The 18,433-nt window shown below is 36.2% G+C and overlaps 1 protein-coding gene across 1 annotated transcript in view; it reads right to left on the minus strand.

Moving 5' to 3' along the window:
- The window catches only part of LOC127854762 (uncharacterized), a 32,168-nt gene that overhangs the window by 12,887 nt on the left and 848 nt on the right, over positions 1-18,433 (minus strand). Inside the window, exon 2 of the mRNA XM_052389817.1 lies at positions 17,794-17,972. Within this exon, the coding sequence (XP_052245777.1) occupies positions 17,794-17,972 (179 nt within the window). The remainder of the gene's footprint in view (positions 1-17,793; positions 17,973-18,433) is intronic.

Raw genomic sequence — 18,433 nt, forward strand, 5'->3', positions numbered from 1 at the left:
AAAAATACTGGGTTTTGGGCGGCGATTTTGGGAGATTTTACGTTTTATTTATATAACGACGACTGGCCGAAATATTGGCCGCCGCCCCTGTCGCCCCATTACCTACGCCTTTGCGTAACCATTAGATTTTTGACACGAACTGAGTTTTCCGAATGAAAATAACGCCAACACAGCGAATGAAAAGGACATCATGTCCGATAAACCAAGCAGCATTAGAGGCATGCAACCCCTTAAAATCCTCTTAAATCTGGTGTCAAACCCTCACAAGATCGTCAATCTTGTGTAGGCCTGCACAAATAGGGAGGCGGAAAACTACAACGGGCGAGGCATGGTATGGTATTGCGCAAGGGGGGGTTAGAGGGTTAGGGTTAGGGTTTGGGTTAGTGTTAGGGGTCGGGTTAGGGTTTGGGTTAGCCTAAACCCAACCCTAACCCTAACCCGACCCCTAATCCTAACCCTTACCCTAACCTTTTTTTGGGGTTATCACCCCTGACCATGCCTCGCCCGTTGTAGTTTTCCGCCTCCCGCACAAATATCAATTTGTGATCAAGGCACCTCTGACTGTCCGGGTCAAATGTACTAAGTATATCGCGCATTCAGCTTGAACCCAAGTAACCAGTATTATATAGTTAATTTAGAAAATTCAGGTGTACTAAATAAAAATGTACTTTGCTCACGTCACAGAATCGATTGTTCCTGATCTAGTGCCATAATAAAGAACTGAACGACCGGAGAGACGTACGGATGGATAAATGATGCATATAATCATTGGTGATTTTCATATCGGATACGTAAAAACTGCATTGCAGTGAAATAAGAATACAAAAAGAAGGACAAAATGTCAACATTGTGTCTTGAAGCGATACAATTAAATGAAAGCGGATGCATGTTGAATAATCTTCATTTTGAAATACAGCCGAAACCCGATGGCTCGAACTCGCCGGGACCAACAACAACAGTTCGAGCCATCCGGAAGTCGTGCCACCCGATTTCTTATATACTTTTGTTTGCTAACATAAGTCTGCAATACATTTGCACCTCCAATCTCCACGCAGAGTTGTCGTTCCTTGCTCTCTCATACAACTCTGCGAAATGCTCAGCTTGCCATTTTGTCTATAAAATAGGTAAAACCGAACAAACGCATTCAATGTATATTTGATTTGATCGCATGCATTTAATTAAGAAATATGACTTTTAAATGTACGATAAATCGTGGAAAAACTTGCGAGTTTTAATGCAACTCTTTGGAACTAATTTATTGCCCATTTACGCAGATGGAATCATTCCACGCACTTCACAAATGTAAACAATTGAAGATATTTTTTTAGTGACGTTAGGAATTGCTTTGACGTGTGTATGTATGTTGGTTTCTTAATATAAAAAAACCATATCAATATTATAATAATGAATTACGACTACTATAAGATATCATGGTATGAGATGGTTTTCTTTAATGCAGTGAATGCAATGTAACCGTCGAACAAGAGATTGTTTAGTATTCTGTAACCTCAATGATGAACGCTTGGAATGATCATGACATAAATGAGACTGTTTCATAACAAAAGTCCGTTCTGAGCCCAACATAGAGGTGAATGTAATGTAACCGTCGTGCAAGAGATTGTTGCACCTCTTGAAGAATATTCATACTGCCTAAACTCCGTACTATTGCATACTACTATCTACTTTTGAATTAACAAGAACCAAATTTATACTTAATATTTTTAGTAACCAATATGTTAAAACAGTTAAACATTCAATCAAACAAATATCATATAGTAAATTACATCAGCATGTTTTTACGTTGCACATACACGGGTGCATGTAACAGCGAATTTAGAAACAAAACATGCATTCCTAATTCTTCGTCAATCCGCTGTTGATGTTTTTGCCACTTTCTACTGCCTAAAATGACTTAATTTTTGTAGTGCTGATTTAGATATCCACCCGGATTGGGTACCGGGGCCTTCTCTAGAATTAGCCTTTTTCAGCGTAATACTGCGTCTACGAGAAGTCAGATTTTATACAAAACGTCATCTTTTACTCAAATCATTAACGATTGAGTCGATGTTTGCAACATTTGTGACATCAATTATTTCATCAAAAGGTCCCAATCGATTAACAGTTTTATGTCACCCGAAGCGAGTTCGAGCCAACTAAACAAAAGAACGTGTGAAAACTGTGGCCGGGACTGTGATAACAATTCGAGCCAAGCGAGTTCGAGCCATCCGACAAAAAATTATATGAATATATAGCAATAAAAACGGTGCTTCGAGGGAATGCCGGACAAAAACCCTCCCGGATAAAAACCCTCCCGTCAGTTTTATAGGGACCGGACGAAAACCCTCCCATGAATGAACGGGGACGGACAAAAACCCTCCCATGAAAAAAACGGGACCGGACAAAAACCCTCCCATGAAAAAACGGGACCGGACAAAAACCCTCCCGTGAAATCTGAGTCACGAATTCAAGTACCAACGATTATTTATGAATTTTTAATCCGAAATCGGTCATTTCCGAATGACATTTCCGACATTTGTATTTTGTTGTCGGTTATCCTAGATATTTATTTTTAACAAAAACCAACATTGTAGACACTTGAGAATACAAACAAACAAAATTGCATTAATCTTACACAGTTCACATACACTCCTAAACGTGAATACGAATGCAGTGCCCAACTGCAGCCAAGAAGTCCTGTGCCGTCTTGTTTCCCGACGCTACCTCCTAACATAGGCGTTGCATCTTCTTCTGATGAAGAAGGGTCCCCTTCCGGACTCGCTTTGCTAACGGCTCCCCGTGTTCGTACCGGTACACCTCTGCTTCGGCCAAGGCGTTGTCCTACTGCAGACATGTGATGACGTTCCACAATGACCAGCACCCGTGCATCGGTAGATGCATTGTCATAGATAAGGAATGACTTGTCCCCATCTGGCTGCGTTGTGGTGTACTGCGGCGGCAATGGGATGCCGACAGAACCAGCTGGCTCTACTGGTACCACGCCACGTTTCTTCCTACGGATGGCCCGCTTCAGACTCTCCGTCTTGCCGATAGCTGCTCGGACCTCAACCGGACGAGTGATAAGTGATTAGTGGTGATAATTTCCATTTTGGATGTGTGCCTTTACACAAACAAAAATTTATATGTTGCAAATTCACAGTATGATATTTTGAGCAAATGTTGTCAGCATTGAGTGATTTTTTCGGATTAATGAAGTTGCAGATTCACAGTTTGCTATTTTGAGAAAATTTTGCGGATTAATGAATGCAACAATGTGTGAAGCAATTGCATTTGTCGGTGTTAAATTGCTTTCACGGGAGGGTTTTTGTCCGCAGTTGAATATTCACAGTTTGCTATTTTGATATATATTATTGTATATATTTGACAATACAGTATGCTTTATATATTGTCTGCAAAAATGCAATTCAAAACGTTACAGTCAAAGATAAATTAAATAAGTAATTAAGACAAATTAGTTACATGCTAACGAATTGTTATTTGTTAACAGAATTTTACTTTCATTTTCGCAAAGTTTTCATAAACTTCCCGGAAAGCACGTTTTTTTGCATGAATGAGCGTATAACGCGATTAAACGTTGCACTGTATCGTATTGGGTTCAATCTAAATTTAAATTCACTTGTCTATAAATGGCCTCATTTTATGTTTTAATTGATGTTGATATTATATCGGATTATCGGATATATATGCACATTAGAAAGCGGTATGTTTACAGTTAATGGATACACATTTTCTTTCAATTTCACGCCCCTGAAAACACAATACACATTACACACAATGGGTAATTTTGTCGGATTAATGAATGCAACACTAAGTGTTAAATTTCTTTCACGGGAGGGTTTTTGTCCTCCCCCGTTTTTTTCATGGGAGGGTTTTTGTCCGCCCATGTTTATTCATGGGAGGGTTTTCGTCCGCCCCCTATTAAAATGACGGGAGGGTTTTTATCCGGGAGGGGTTTTGTCCGTTCGAGCCAACTGGAAATTCGAGCCAAGCGATTTCGAGCCATCGGGTTTCGACTGTATTGTAAAACAAATTTTGTAAATTGAATATACCAGCAAACGTCTACTTCAGAAAAATATATGTGTGAACGCTTGTTATGGCAAAATATGAGTTTTGCTTGTGTGTAAGTCGATTGGAAGAGACAAATTGCGCATATTGCGTTAAAGGTCGGGTACGTGCAATACCAGCTTAAGCGTACACGGAAAAATGGTACGTGTTTGTCTTCACCGTGTGAAAAGGTATCTACAAACGCATAAGTTAACTAAGGTAAGAAAAAGTCAACAAAGCAATGAGCAATAAGGAAATCAGAATGTTTATTTTAAGTGTGTTTGTTTTGCATTAGATTGTTGACAGATTTTATCTACGCATGTGAAAACATGTGTATATATTTTTGAAGAAAAACAATAGCGATTTTAAACGACTTTTGTTCATGAGTCTTTATAAAAGCATTGATCGATTCATGTCAAAGATAATGCAACCAACATTATTCAATCGTTTTCTATTAATTATATATTTAAATGGGCGATAAACTGGACACATTAAATGCACTAAATCATTTTGGACACTTTGGGTATGTTTTTGTGTTTATTTCAAGTTTAATTTTGTTCTTTATTTTGTTTAATTAAATGATATATGACAATAGCATTACAAGTTCATTTTTATCATTTAGAAGTAAAGCACGTATTACTACAAATTATACAGACTGTATGTATGTGTATTTTAAACAAAAGTCTTTGTAATTATAATGGTTTTTGTTGTTGGTGGTTTTCCAAAAATAATATATATATATATTATATACATATCATAATTTATATGAAACGGAATACACAGACATAGACACCTAGATTAATCTGTATGTTTGCAGCCTAAATAGCGATGATAACACATAAAAATTCACTGTTGCACGGCATTGACGCGGTTTTGTACCCTTTTAAGCAGGAATCGTGTGACATATTGTTGAATAAAAAGTCAAGCATGGACGTCCCAGTTCTTACAGGGTCTGTCGTCGGAACAGCAGTGTTTGTCGCGATTATAGTCGCGATTTGTGTCTGATACAGACACAGATGGTAACGGGGACACGACTGGTATTCTTGGAAGTACTAACACGATATACACAGGACACCAGTCGGAAGAAAGTGACGCAGATATGTATCCGCAAGTTGAGGAAAGAGCAAAGACACCATTGGAAGAAGTTGATACATTTTACAACCCAAAACAAATGTATCCACAATTGAGGAGAGGTCGAAGTCACAATTCCAATCAATAGATAAATTTAACGACGTTTATCAAATGGATGACTTTAGTATACTAGTAGATAGCAACATCTATTCGGATTCTGTTATTGACACAGCTGAGTTAACAAGTGTCAGGTTGCAAATAAGTACAAACACGCAAGAAGCTTTGTCCATCAGCATAGAAGTTGATAACGAAATAAATGACACATCAGAAGGAGAACTTAAACTAAACGACAGCGAGCGGTTCACAAGCCAAACCGTAAGCAGTGATACTCACTCAGCAGAGCACATCATCATCGATGAAGAAAAAATAACCGAACAAAACAGTTTTAACGCAAAAATTGATAACGCTGTAATTTCAAATGGTAAACACAGTATAACTGAAATAAAAGGAAATGCTAAACTATTATCCGACCAAGATGATGTAAACCAAACCAGTGGCGTGCATGAAAGATCAATTGTACAAAATCATTCCTGTCGTCAGTTGTCAAAACGAAAGTACGGTTGATATTCAAAAGCATTATATTTCTCTTTCCGGGATATTTTTTCAATATGTTGATGCTGCATTAACGAATATACGTGTATATGAAGTAAAAACACCAAAAATAAACAACGGTTGCGATAGACACCTATAAACTGTTAGATGCACATAATATAACTTAAACATTAGTTCATTTTTGTTGTTGCAGAATTTATATATGTCGTGCATTAATTTATGACATCAATCTTAACTAGTTATATCTAATTTAAATCTAAATTAGCATAAATTATTTTGTTTCACATGTTTTTTATTAAATTAAACGCTTGCATTAATTCGGCTACTGCCGTTTGCATTTTTTTGCTACTGACGTTTGCCATTCCTAAACGTACTACTGACGTTTGCCATATTTGTTTTTACTCTTTAAACGTTTATTCAATATCTGGTTGATATTTGTGTTTGTTTATGCATAGACATATGTAATATATGTTCGTCCGGTAAAGCATAGACAGTTCTGTGATCGTTAATTTTCGAGAACACTGACTCTTTGTAATTTTACTACTGACGTTTGCTTCTTAAATGGAAATTTGCGCCGAAGTGTTCTCGAAAACCATAGCAACACACAAAACGCGTGATATACCGATCGAAAGCTATATGCATGCCATATTGCGTGCACTAGGTCGTATGAAAGTCAGAGGATGGTCAGCAAAGATATTGGGAAAAAAACCTACCTTGCGCGGCTGTTTGTTGACATAAAATGACTACTGACGTTGACTTTTGTGGTCACGTGACAGTTTTTATTCATTCACAGTGTAAAATATAGAAACTTTTATCAAACTAAGCTTAATTTATTCTGGCAGCTAAACATATTCCGTTGAATAAGTTAAAGCAACAAGTATAAATGATTCATATAAAATAGATTTCCATGTTCAACTAACAAAGTGAAATGTTACGTAAAGCTTCTGTTACAAACATAACACTCTGAAAATTTAAACATGTCTTTAACAAGGGCTGTACTTATATTAGTATACAAAATAATTATCTTGCACGCTATGGTAAACTGGTTTTTAGTCCAAAACATACCATATATGTGAAAAGTTAATGATAAATAGAAAACATATCTCGATTTGTTGAGATTTGTTGTTAAGGATGACAATTAAATTGACAAACATATAAACATTTTAGGGTGAAATTTTGGAGTTATGCACTCCTATATTGCTAACGCATGCATTAAAAGGGGCATTATTTTGCTGCAAATGGGTATGAAAAAACCCAAAACCCTATAGCAACAAGATATTCAAAATTAATTTGTTTGTATTGATGCTTAAATTAATTACATTAAAACAACACACAACAACAAAGTTCTTAGCCGTGAATTGGAGTATGTTTTGTAGCATCCATAAACACTGAAAAGCACTTCGGAGTAGTAGTTGTAAGAAATGTAACAACTGAAAATAATGGCATGAAACAAACCATATAAATGTAACACATGAATTGATATAACAGCATGAAATGCAAATAAGTCTTTATTTTTAGATCGAATTATGATTGTAGAAATGTATTTAAGTCCAAGAAAGTATTTACTTTAAAATACATAATTTAAACAAGTACACATGCATAAATACGCCTTAATTAAATGTACTTTAATATAAAAAAGTGAAATAATTTAAAATTATTTTTCTAATGCTGACTTAAAAATGAAATAAGGAAAGCAGCTGAATGACTACAATTAATGGACTCCTAACACAATCTTTTTATGAGAGTATGTACTCTTTTAGCAAAAGTTATTTGATTCACTTGCAGGAGTGTTTCAATGTAGTCATCCCGCAAAAAGTCAAATATCGAATGATTGTCTGGTAAAGTACAAAATATCACGTCCTAATCGACCTTGAAACATTTTATTAAATACACGATCAACCTAAACAAAGGAAATGGCATATGCCTGAACATGACCTGAATTAAAGCCAGCATATATTTGACTGCAACAAGCTGCTAAAACAATTGAATATAATCAACCAGGCATAGGATTGTCTTTAATTGAAACATAAAACATAATTGCAGTTTCATTTGACCTGTGATGTTATGATGTTGAGTTTATTTTCACTGCTTTGTGAATACATCTGTGTGGGATTTTGGCAGCCATTAACTGCCATAAATCTCCCAGAGTTGTTATTTGCTTTGAAAAATCAAATGTTGAACCCTTAGTTGTATTTATTGGTGTTCATAATTTTCATATATTGTTGTCATGTATCTAAATGTATGGGTATTGGTCACCAGCCTCATATAATAGGACTAAAGACCTTATAGTGAAGATGCGATTAAACTTAAACTAATGAACAGAAAAGACATGTATTGATTAAAACAGCGGGGTGCTGCAAAGTTACTTTTTTAGTTTCCGTTCTCCAATCTACATTTTTTATCATGTACATATTTAACAAATTAATGAATGTAGGGAAAATCTAGGATTGCAAAAGGTGAACGGTGCTGCAATATGTGGCAAGGTGAAAAGGTGGACTTTTGAAAATAATTTTAAAAATCTAAGGAATTTCTAGTCATGAACTTGTAGTTTATGGGTTTTGGTTTAGTTTATCTATTAGTTGTTGAATTGTGGCAAAATAATATTAAGTTTAAACTGATTTTTTACTTTTTGCATTTGTCCATCCTAGAGGGTTACCAAAAAGGGGCAGAACCAAGCACCATGTTATTTCGCGCCAGATGTTTCTCTAGAACAAAAGTGAACTGAGAATAGCTGACAGTCCATTTTTTAAACAGGCATGTACCTACCTTTTGTTCATTTTTTTCACAACAATTTCTACAAATACTTCAATGGAGATTCCATGACGTTAAAAATGAAAATGAGTTTAACTGAATTGGTCCGCTACTACACAGTGTTTTTATAATGGTTAACTCAGGTCAGTTTCTGAATCAAATAGCAGGTAAGTCTTATGGAAAATAAGTAGGTCACGCATATGAACGTATTTATATTATGTACATTGGAACTTTCTATCGTGTCAGTGCATGTGTAAATATTCAAGATTGAACTTGATATCACATTATCAGAAAATGGAGACTATTGTTGAATAAGATCGTGAACATCTAACGATGTGCTACGTTATCAGTTCAATAAATGACAAACAACCTATTGTTGAAGTAAGCTAATTAAAACATTTCAGTTAAACAATGTTAAAAAATCAAATACAAAAAAATAGCCATTAACACATATACACTCTCAACAGTAGCAATCCAATGTCGTGCCGAAATAACATCCTGCGTCAAACAACAAAAAAAAACAGTCGAAATTATACATAATCATACAAGCACATATATTAGAGAAAGCAGAAGCAGAATGGCTATACATAGTATATGACAAGCAACATTTAAATATAGTATAATTCATACTAAAATGTATGTTTAACATTAAAGAAAATATATAGTTTGCTTTAGATACAACATGATATACACTATTTGTATACAATCTAGCTGTTTCATTTTCTTAAAACAGGCAAACCATACAGAGCCCAAAACTAATAATTATGATACAATGAATATAAATTATAGTTATGTATTACAATACAGATCAGTTTAGCATGAACTGTGTGTAGGGCCTTGGATTCGATAATGTTTTACTACCATGTATTTATGCATTAATGCATTGAATTCAAAATTCAAAGCATTCACCTAAATTAAAACAATTTAAATGTTTTTGTTTGTAAATTCATCAATGTTCAAAACAGGTTAGTCTGACTTTAATACATAGAAGCAGTTCCTAAAAGAGTGTTTCAATTCATAAATTGTAGTTAGCTTATTTATACTCTTAAAAATGTAGTGTATAACATGCATAATGTTTCATCCGGATCAAAATGTCACTTCTACATTTTTAGATTAAAAAAGATAAACTCACTACATAGAGTTTTCAACAAAATACACTCAAACATACTAAACGTAGTAACACGTTTGTAGAGGTAAAATCATTATCTGAAGTTTATACCAAAACGTTTAATACTTAAAATGTATATAAATATTTACATCGTGAATGCATTTATGAAACAATTGAATGTAAAGCATTTTTAGATTGTTGTAAATACATGTTTTGGTGATTGTAAATATAGGAAATACCACATATAATACGAGCCGCGCCCTGGGAAAAATGGGCTTAATTCAAGTGTTTAAAATGTCGTCCCCGATAAGCCTGTCCACATAGACTAATCAGGGACAATCCTATTGCTTTGCATGGCTTTATGTTTGCAAATAACATCAAATGCTTTAAGCATTTAATTAAATGATGTAATACTTTTACATAACTCGATAAATTACAACAGTTTTGCATATTGTAATAACATCTAGTTTAATTGAAAGAATACTTACGTGAAGCGTGTTCACAAGTTAATGCAATTAATGTACATTGTGTTGATGTTGTTACTGTTGTTTTTTTAAGTGAATTATGAATTTTAATGTTGTTTAGAGCGTGAACAATGAGATATTTTATATGATATAGTGATAGTTTAGTCGCTGATTATTGACAGTTGTGTGACTCTCATTTGAAGTGAAATACATAATTGAATATATTTGCAATCATAGTGCTGTACATTTATGAATTGTCATTCTCCAAACATGGAAGGTGATATAACAGATAGGGAAAAAAGACTTCGAAGGAGAGGAGTGCTGAGAGATGAAGCTAATAGGATTGCAAATGAAAGAGAACTTGAAATGATAAAACAGAGGGATAGAGATATTGAAATGAAACAGCTTAGTGAATTAGAGAGACAGATAATTGAACAAATTGAAATACAAAGAAAGGCTAGACATGACAAGGATGAATTAAATAGACTTAAAGAAGAGGAAAAACTTAGGCAGAAACAAGATGATGATCAAATAAGAGAACTAAAGGAACGAAGGAAAGCGTTAGAATTAGGAGTACATAGAATGAGGGAAACTGACATTGGTATTGAATTTGAAAATGATGATGTACAGGGAGCTTGTGGATATGAATACAGAAGTGGCAAGAGGATAACCGAATACCAGAGAGATTTTGACATATACAAGCGGAAAACAGATGGAGGACACACACTTATTACAGTTGATGAATACGACAAATTAGATCAATTAAGTAACAGATTTGAAGGATAGAGTATGTGTTCAAACGCAAGCGAAGATACTGTAGACAAAGAACTTAAGTGGTTAGACGATAAGGCGTTGCAAGAAAATTGTCTGAATAAGGTTAATTCTGGGGACAGAATTAAAATGGAGAGAGAGAAAGTAAGAGAACATGATGATTATAGTACTCGGGACAAGGATCAGTGAGATGATGAACTTGAAGATATAACAAATTTAGAAGAGCAGATTGAAATGATGAAATTGCGAGAGATGGAAATGGTCAAAACTATTCAGATGAAGACTCAAATAAAATATTTGAAGGAAAACGAAAGATTGAGAGAAGAAAGAAAGAGGATACAAACTCTAAGGAAACAGAGATCCGAATTAGAACAAAGTTTGTTTGACAAAGAGACCATAAAAAATCAATTTGATAATGAAGAGAAATTGAGAGAAGAAAGGAAGAGAATACAGACTCTAATGAATCAGAGATCAGAATTAGGACAAAGTTTGTTTGACAAAGAGACCATCATAATCAATTTTATAATCAACCTACTAGAAAACAATACAATCACGTCAATAAAGAGGAAGCAAAGGATTCAGTAGAAAATAATCACAAAACGTTTATGATCAAACCGAATATTCCAAAATTTTCTAACCCAAACCAATTTAACGAGTGGAAAGTTGAAATTGAAAGTATCCGCGAGTCGAACATTTATCATAAGGAAATATTAAGACAAGCGATACGAAATGCCATAAGTGGAAAACCTAGGAAAGTATTTACAACACTTAGACCCACAGCAACTAGCGAAGAAATCTTACAAACCTTAGAAAGCAATTATGGAGATATTAAAAGTGGAGAAAAGCTAATGAAAGAATATTACAACGCACAGCAGGAAAAAGACGAAGACATTTCGGCATGGGGCATCCGACTTGAAGAAATAATTCAGAAAGCCATAAACAGAGGGGAGATCCAGACATGCAGAAAAGAAAGAATGTTGAAAGCACGATTCTGGAAACATCTCAGAAATGTTAAATTGAAAAATGCGACGCGATTGTTTTTTGAATCATCAATAACATTTGAAGAACTGAAAAGAAAAGTGAGAAGATAAGAACTAAAGATGAAGGTGAACAAAGAACCAGAAATCAAGAAACAAATAAATGTACAACAATTCGACCCTCATATAAAATTGTTGGATGAATTAAAAGAACGAATTAAGTCAATGGAAGAAAAACTAAACAGCTTGTCAGCAGAACGACAAAGGCCACCCATGGTAGCAGAAACCGGAAATAGATGTTACAACAGAGGTCAGTCATATAGAGGCTTTAGGAACAATTCAACATTTAGGGGCCGAGGTGGATACCGCCCACGAAACAATAGATTTTTCCGTGTGAATCAAATCTATGAACAGAGAAGTAGTAACCCAGAGATAGGTTGTCAAAATAATGACAAAGATGAAGCTCTTATCGCAAGGTTGGATGAGAGTGGAAACGAGAAAAGAACAATAAACCCTGAAACATGGACAAATAAAGAAATATTACAACGCATGATTGGTGATGCCAACTTCAAATTAAATTGAACGGTATACATACTACAGCACTGATTGATAGCGGGTCACAAGTAAGCACCATCACTGAAGTATATTATGAAGGCATGTCACCAAAGCCAGAATTGTACACTTTGGAGGACTTTGGTCTTGAATTAAAATGTGCAAATGGCAGTACAATTCCATACTCTGGATATATATGTGCAGATATTGAATAGGAGTTTACTGATAAGCCAATTCAAACTATTTTGCTTATAGTTCCAGTGAAAGAATATCATGGTACTGCTCATGTGTTGCTCGGCAAAAATGTATTAAGAGAATTAAAATGTAATGCTGACAGTTTAACAATAAATTATGTATGGGCAGCTGGATTTATGTCTGTTAATGCAGATATTGGAATAGTTACCGCTAGTAAGCCTATAACATTACATCCTGGTGAAAGCAGAACCGTGTCCGGCTTTTACAGAAAACAAGGCATTATGAATGAAGCTATAACCGAGCCAATAGAAGACATACGATGCCACAGCGCCATCATATGCCCAAGAGTTTTACGTATCGACACAATTGGAAAGACAGCTCGGATACCTGTACGCATATGCAACGTGACAGCTAGACCGATTAAAATAAAAGCCAAACAGACTTTATGTCAGTTGAATGAGGAAAAAGAACTGCGTGAAGCACCTATATTCCAACCGCTGAATGCAACTATCAATCATGTCGAAGCATCTGAAAGAGGAAACAAAAGAACAAATGAACATTTAGAACAGAAATATAAAGTAGACCTTGATGACTCCGAATTAACAGAAGAACAAAAGACCCAAGTGTACAACTTGTTTGAAAAATGGGATGCTATATTTCCGAAATCCAGTTTAGATATGGGTCACACTCAAGCCGTTAAACATAAGATACAACTTCTCAATGAAGAACCATTCAAGGAGCCGTACAGAAGAATCCCACCAGCACTCTTTAATGAAGTTAGAGAAAATCTGAAAGAATGTTAGTGAATCAACATCTCCGTGGTCTTCAAACTGTGTGATAGTGAGGAAGAAAGATGGCAGCATACGATTTTGCATAGACTTTCGGCGTCTTAATCAACGAACAAAGAAAGACAGTTACGCTTTACCGAGCAGTCGAAGACACATTACACCTTTTATCCGGATCGAAGTATTTCTCTAAATTAGATTTTAAATCCGGGTATTGACAAGTAGAGTTAGAAGAGTCGGACAAAGAGAAGACAGCATTTCAGTGTGGCGGGCTAGGATTTTTTCAATGCAACAGGCTTCCTTTCGGTTTGTGTAATGCCCCTGCAACTTTTCAACGCCTGATGGAGCAATGTATGGGTGATTTGAATCTTCGTGATAGCCTAATATATTTAGATGACATCATCATTTTTTTCTTCCGATATCAGTTCCCATATCAATAGACTAGACCAGTGTTTTTCAAGATTAGCTTCATACAACCTTAAAATTTACCCTTCGAAGTGCCAATTCTTCCAGACTATGATAACTTATCTTGGGCACGTGGTCTTCGGAGATGGGATTCAAGCAGACCCAAAGAAAGTCGAAGCCATCGCCAACTGGCCAGTTGCTTCTACTGTCAAAGAAGTCAGACAGTTTTTGGGCTTCGTTGGTTACTATTTAGACTATTTATTAAAGGATTTGCACAACTTGCTCGACCACTGAACAATTTACTTGTTGGTCAGCCCACGAAGAATAAGAAAACTGACAAAAGTACAAAGAAACCAAAATTTAAATGGGAAGCTGCACAACAGGAAGCGTTCGAAGCTTTGGTTGAGACATTGGTAAATCCAACAATATTGGCATATGCAAACTATGAATTGCCATTTACTTTACACACATATGCATCAGGGTCAGGTTTGGGTGCTGTTCTTTACCAGCATCAAGATGGAAAGGACCGAGTCATCGCATATGCTAGTAGATCTCTTAAACCATCGTTGAAAAAATTATCCAGCGCACAAACTCGAATTTCTAGCACTGAAATGGGCAGTCGTTGAGAAATTTCATGACTATTTATATGGTGCAAATTTCGAAGTGATCACGGATAATAACCCGCTTACTTACGTTACCACCACTGCAAAACTCGATGCCACAGGTCAAATGGCAGCTTTAGCGAATTACAACTTCACTGCTCGCTATCGTCCCGGAAAGAGCAACGCGGATACTGATGGTTTAAGTCGCATGCAGATTGACCCACAGACCATACCATACAAGCTTTGACGACGTCAGTCACTGCTACAGTCGAAACATTGCCATTAGTTGTCAGCACCGTTGCTCCAGACAGTATATTAGACGTGGAGGCTGAAGCGAGTACAACAGTTCCTAATGATGTTTTGTTAGCATACACACTGAGTTCCAAGGACTGGAGACAAGCTCAGGTGAAAGATCCCGTAAAATCAATACTTATTGACCACGTTCAGAAAGGCACCAGGCCGTCAGCTACGCGGGCTTCAGGCAACATATCTGAGGTAGATAAGTATCGGCGAGATTGGGATAAGCTGGAACTTAGGGATGGCGTGTTGTACCGTAACGGTGTGCTTTGTGGACAGCAATACCATCAACTTGTTTTGCCTTCTACGTTAAGAAACGAGGTGTTTCAAGCTATGCATGATGATCTTGGACACCAAGGAAGGGATCAAACAACGTCTCTATTCAAACAGAGGTTTTATTGGCCGGGAATAGTCACATTTGTTCGCGATAAGGTGGCTGTTTGTCCCAGGTGTATCCGACGCAAGGCAGCACCACAGTCTGCGTCTCTTGTGAACATATTCTCGTCTGCCCCGCTAGAGATGATTTGTATAGACTACCATAGTCTTGAAAGGTCGAAATGTGGTTTCGAACATATACTACTTGTAACTGACCACTTTACAAGATATGCCCAAGCATACCCAACTACAAATCAAACTGCGAGGACAACTGCTCGAGTTTTGTTTGAAAAGTTCATTGTAAATTACGGATTTCCGGAGCGAATTCATAGCGACAAGGGAGCAAACTTTATGTCCACCTTGATAACGGAACTATGTCGTCTCGGAGGTGTCAATCAGTCCCGTACTACCCCATATCATGCTATGGGTAATAGCATGGTAGAACGGTTCAACCGAACCCTGTTGAAGATGCTAGGGACACTGGACGAAGATAAAAAGAGCAACTGGAAAGATCACGTTGGACCAATGGTTCATGCATATAATGCAACAATACATGACAGTACTGGTTATTCACCGTATTATGTAATGTTTGGTCGCCACCCTAGACTGGCAATAGATGCTCTACTTGGTTTGAACACCGACGACATCCATGCGAAGTTTACAAACGAGTATGCACGAAAACTTCGTGAACGCCTTATAGACGCCTACAAGAAAGCCAAGGAGACAGCTACTAAGACAGCAGAGGTTTACAAACGTCTGTACGACCAAAAGGCACACGCAGCAAAAATTATACCAGGTGATCTTGTATTAGTACGAAACGTCACCGTGCGCGGAAAACACAAGATCTGTGACAAATGGGAAAACGAACCGTACCTTGTTGTGGATCATCCTAACCCGGACATTCCTCTCTATGACGTCCGGAGAGATGATCCACGAGCAAGACGTGTTCGCAGGCTCCATCGCAACCTCCTGTTACCACTAGGACTGCCAAACGACAAATCAACAAAGTCGGTTGGGGAGGATATCGAACCAAAGAACAAGAAGTATGTTATTCCTCAACGACGTGGAATGGGAAGTCGAATCGACGATATTGTTCCATCGGACATACATCCGGTGCCACGAAGGTCGGCGAGAAATAGACCTGTGCCAATGATGCAAACAAGCGGACAATACGAAATGTGAAGAGTAGTAAACGTACTGTGTAAAAATGCACGAGGACACAATATAAGGTAAAGGTTAAGGTCTTTTTTATTATAGTGTCACCCCTATTGAAAGGGCCAGTCAATCTGACTTATGAGACACTTTTTGCGTGTATACCATGTACCTCCCAACTCCTATCACTATGCCAGACGCCAGGCGGATAGAAGTCGGTAACCATTCATGTTTAACGCTCGCGGCTCACGAGCCGGCCAATATATGTGTTAAAAATTGGTACAGTCTATCGCTTTTGTGTATTAAGGTGCGTTAGTTGTATTTTATGTATTGTTTCTGGTTATGTGAATTTAAGTTCAATGTAAATTTCTTACTTCATGTACTAGTACTGTTGTACTTTACGTAAATGTACTGTATCTGGTAATGTGCATTTTGTTTTAGTTAAAGTGTACATTATAATATACGCCTATGTAATACATACATAATGCATACATGCGTTTGCGACATGTCATTGAGTATATGACATTAACTTTGTTGCGCATAATTTATTCATTCACCGTTTCGTTCTTTTAAACGCGCGTACACATTCGCGTATGTCGCGCGCGTTCGTCTTACAATTGTTGTAAAATGTCGGGACGTCATTTTTTTAAAAGAGGGGGAATATGTCGTAGGGTGAAAATATAATTGTATTAGATAGATAGTACAAAAGTAGTCAAAGAAATTAAGGTTATTTAGTGTAGGGTATATGTGGGTTTTTTAGTTGAATCTAACATAGTTGAGTGTAACCTATCTTCCCGCTTTTTCTGCACGAGCACCGCAGAACTCACACAGCATTGAACAAGGCTGATCGATGTTTATTGCACATTGATGACTATCAATATTTGTAGGCTTTAATTTATAACCTACAGGTAATTACAATACTTTACATATGTCATTGTTATGCTATCTGGATTTAACGTTTTTATCGTATTTTAGATATTTGTTATTTGATATTTGAGTATTTGTGATATGTCGCGCTCATCATACCGCAATTTCTATTGATTGTATTTCGTGTATTATTATTGTTATTATTCTAATTATTCTTCTTATTATTATATATATATATATATATATATATATATTATTATTATTATTATTATTATTATTTACATATTTGGTACAGGGATTAATTCCTAGCGAATCTATCAAACAAAACTTCCGGGATATTGTATCTATTTATCCGAGAGCGCATAGGCGTAGCTAGGTCGGACGACAACTGGGTTCCTTTTAGAATCTTTCCCAGACCCACCTGTTCGGACAAGTACTGCTCAATGTATGTGTTGTGTTCGAATGATAATGAATGACCAATCACGACAGTTGTTTCCTTAAGAAATTCTTCTAACTCCTGCATCTTGCTCATACTTTTCTTGCTGGCTATAAATGCCAGTTCCGTCTTATTTTTACCATCAAGGTCTTGTAAAGCGTCACTGAGTCGTTTCAGTTCATCATTCACCGTATTACATTTCTCTACATCTTTTTTCAGCGAGGATTGTAGTGTCGTCCTCATGTCATCCAATTCCTTCAAGGTTTTCTTTTCTAGGTCATTCAGAGCAGCATTTATTCTCTCACGTGCACCTCTTATCTCTTGTACTCGATCATTGTATGAATCTTCTATAGACTGAATACCAGCCTCTCGGTTACCTTCAAGCTTTTTCAAATCTGTCACAATGGTTTGTATTTTGTCTGCAAGCTGCTTTAGGTCTGTCGAATAAGTTTTGACTGTATCAGAAATGAAAGTCACGTTGGTGCACTGTCTGAAAAAAGTACATCATGCCTAAGGTACTATTTAATAATAAGTTATGACTGATCCAAAGTCAGTTGTTAAAATGTCAAATATTTTTGAAGGTATATATTTACACTTCTTGAAATTAAAAAACGTATCAACGGTTGTCACATAGTTCGAATGCATTAATTTTGTTAATGGACTTGTTGCATAGTTAAAATAAAAAAATATTTATTTTCGGTTTGTGATAATCAAAGAGAAAGGTCATACCCGGATTAATTAAGTCAACCCATGTTATTATCAAAACACTAGTGCAGATTGTCGGCACTGAAATACACGTGATGTGTGATTACAAGTAATAATATAGAAGCTGTTTTTAAAATTAGTAATCATACACAGATGAAGAGAAGCATAGTTTATTTTACTAAACATGAACTGATTATCTGGCCAAAAAATTGAATCAGCACATATCATACAATTTAATAAAAGAAC

This window comes from Dreissena polymorpha, chromosome 13 (genome assembly GCF_020536995.1).
Source record: "Dreissena polymorpha isolate Duluth1 chromosome 13, UMN_Dpol_1.0, whole genome shotgun sequence".
Classification (NCBI taxonomy): Eukaryota; Metazoa; Mollusca; class Bivalvia; order Myida; family Dreissenidae; genus Dreissena; species Dreissena polymorpha.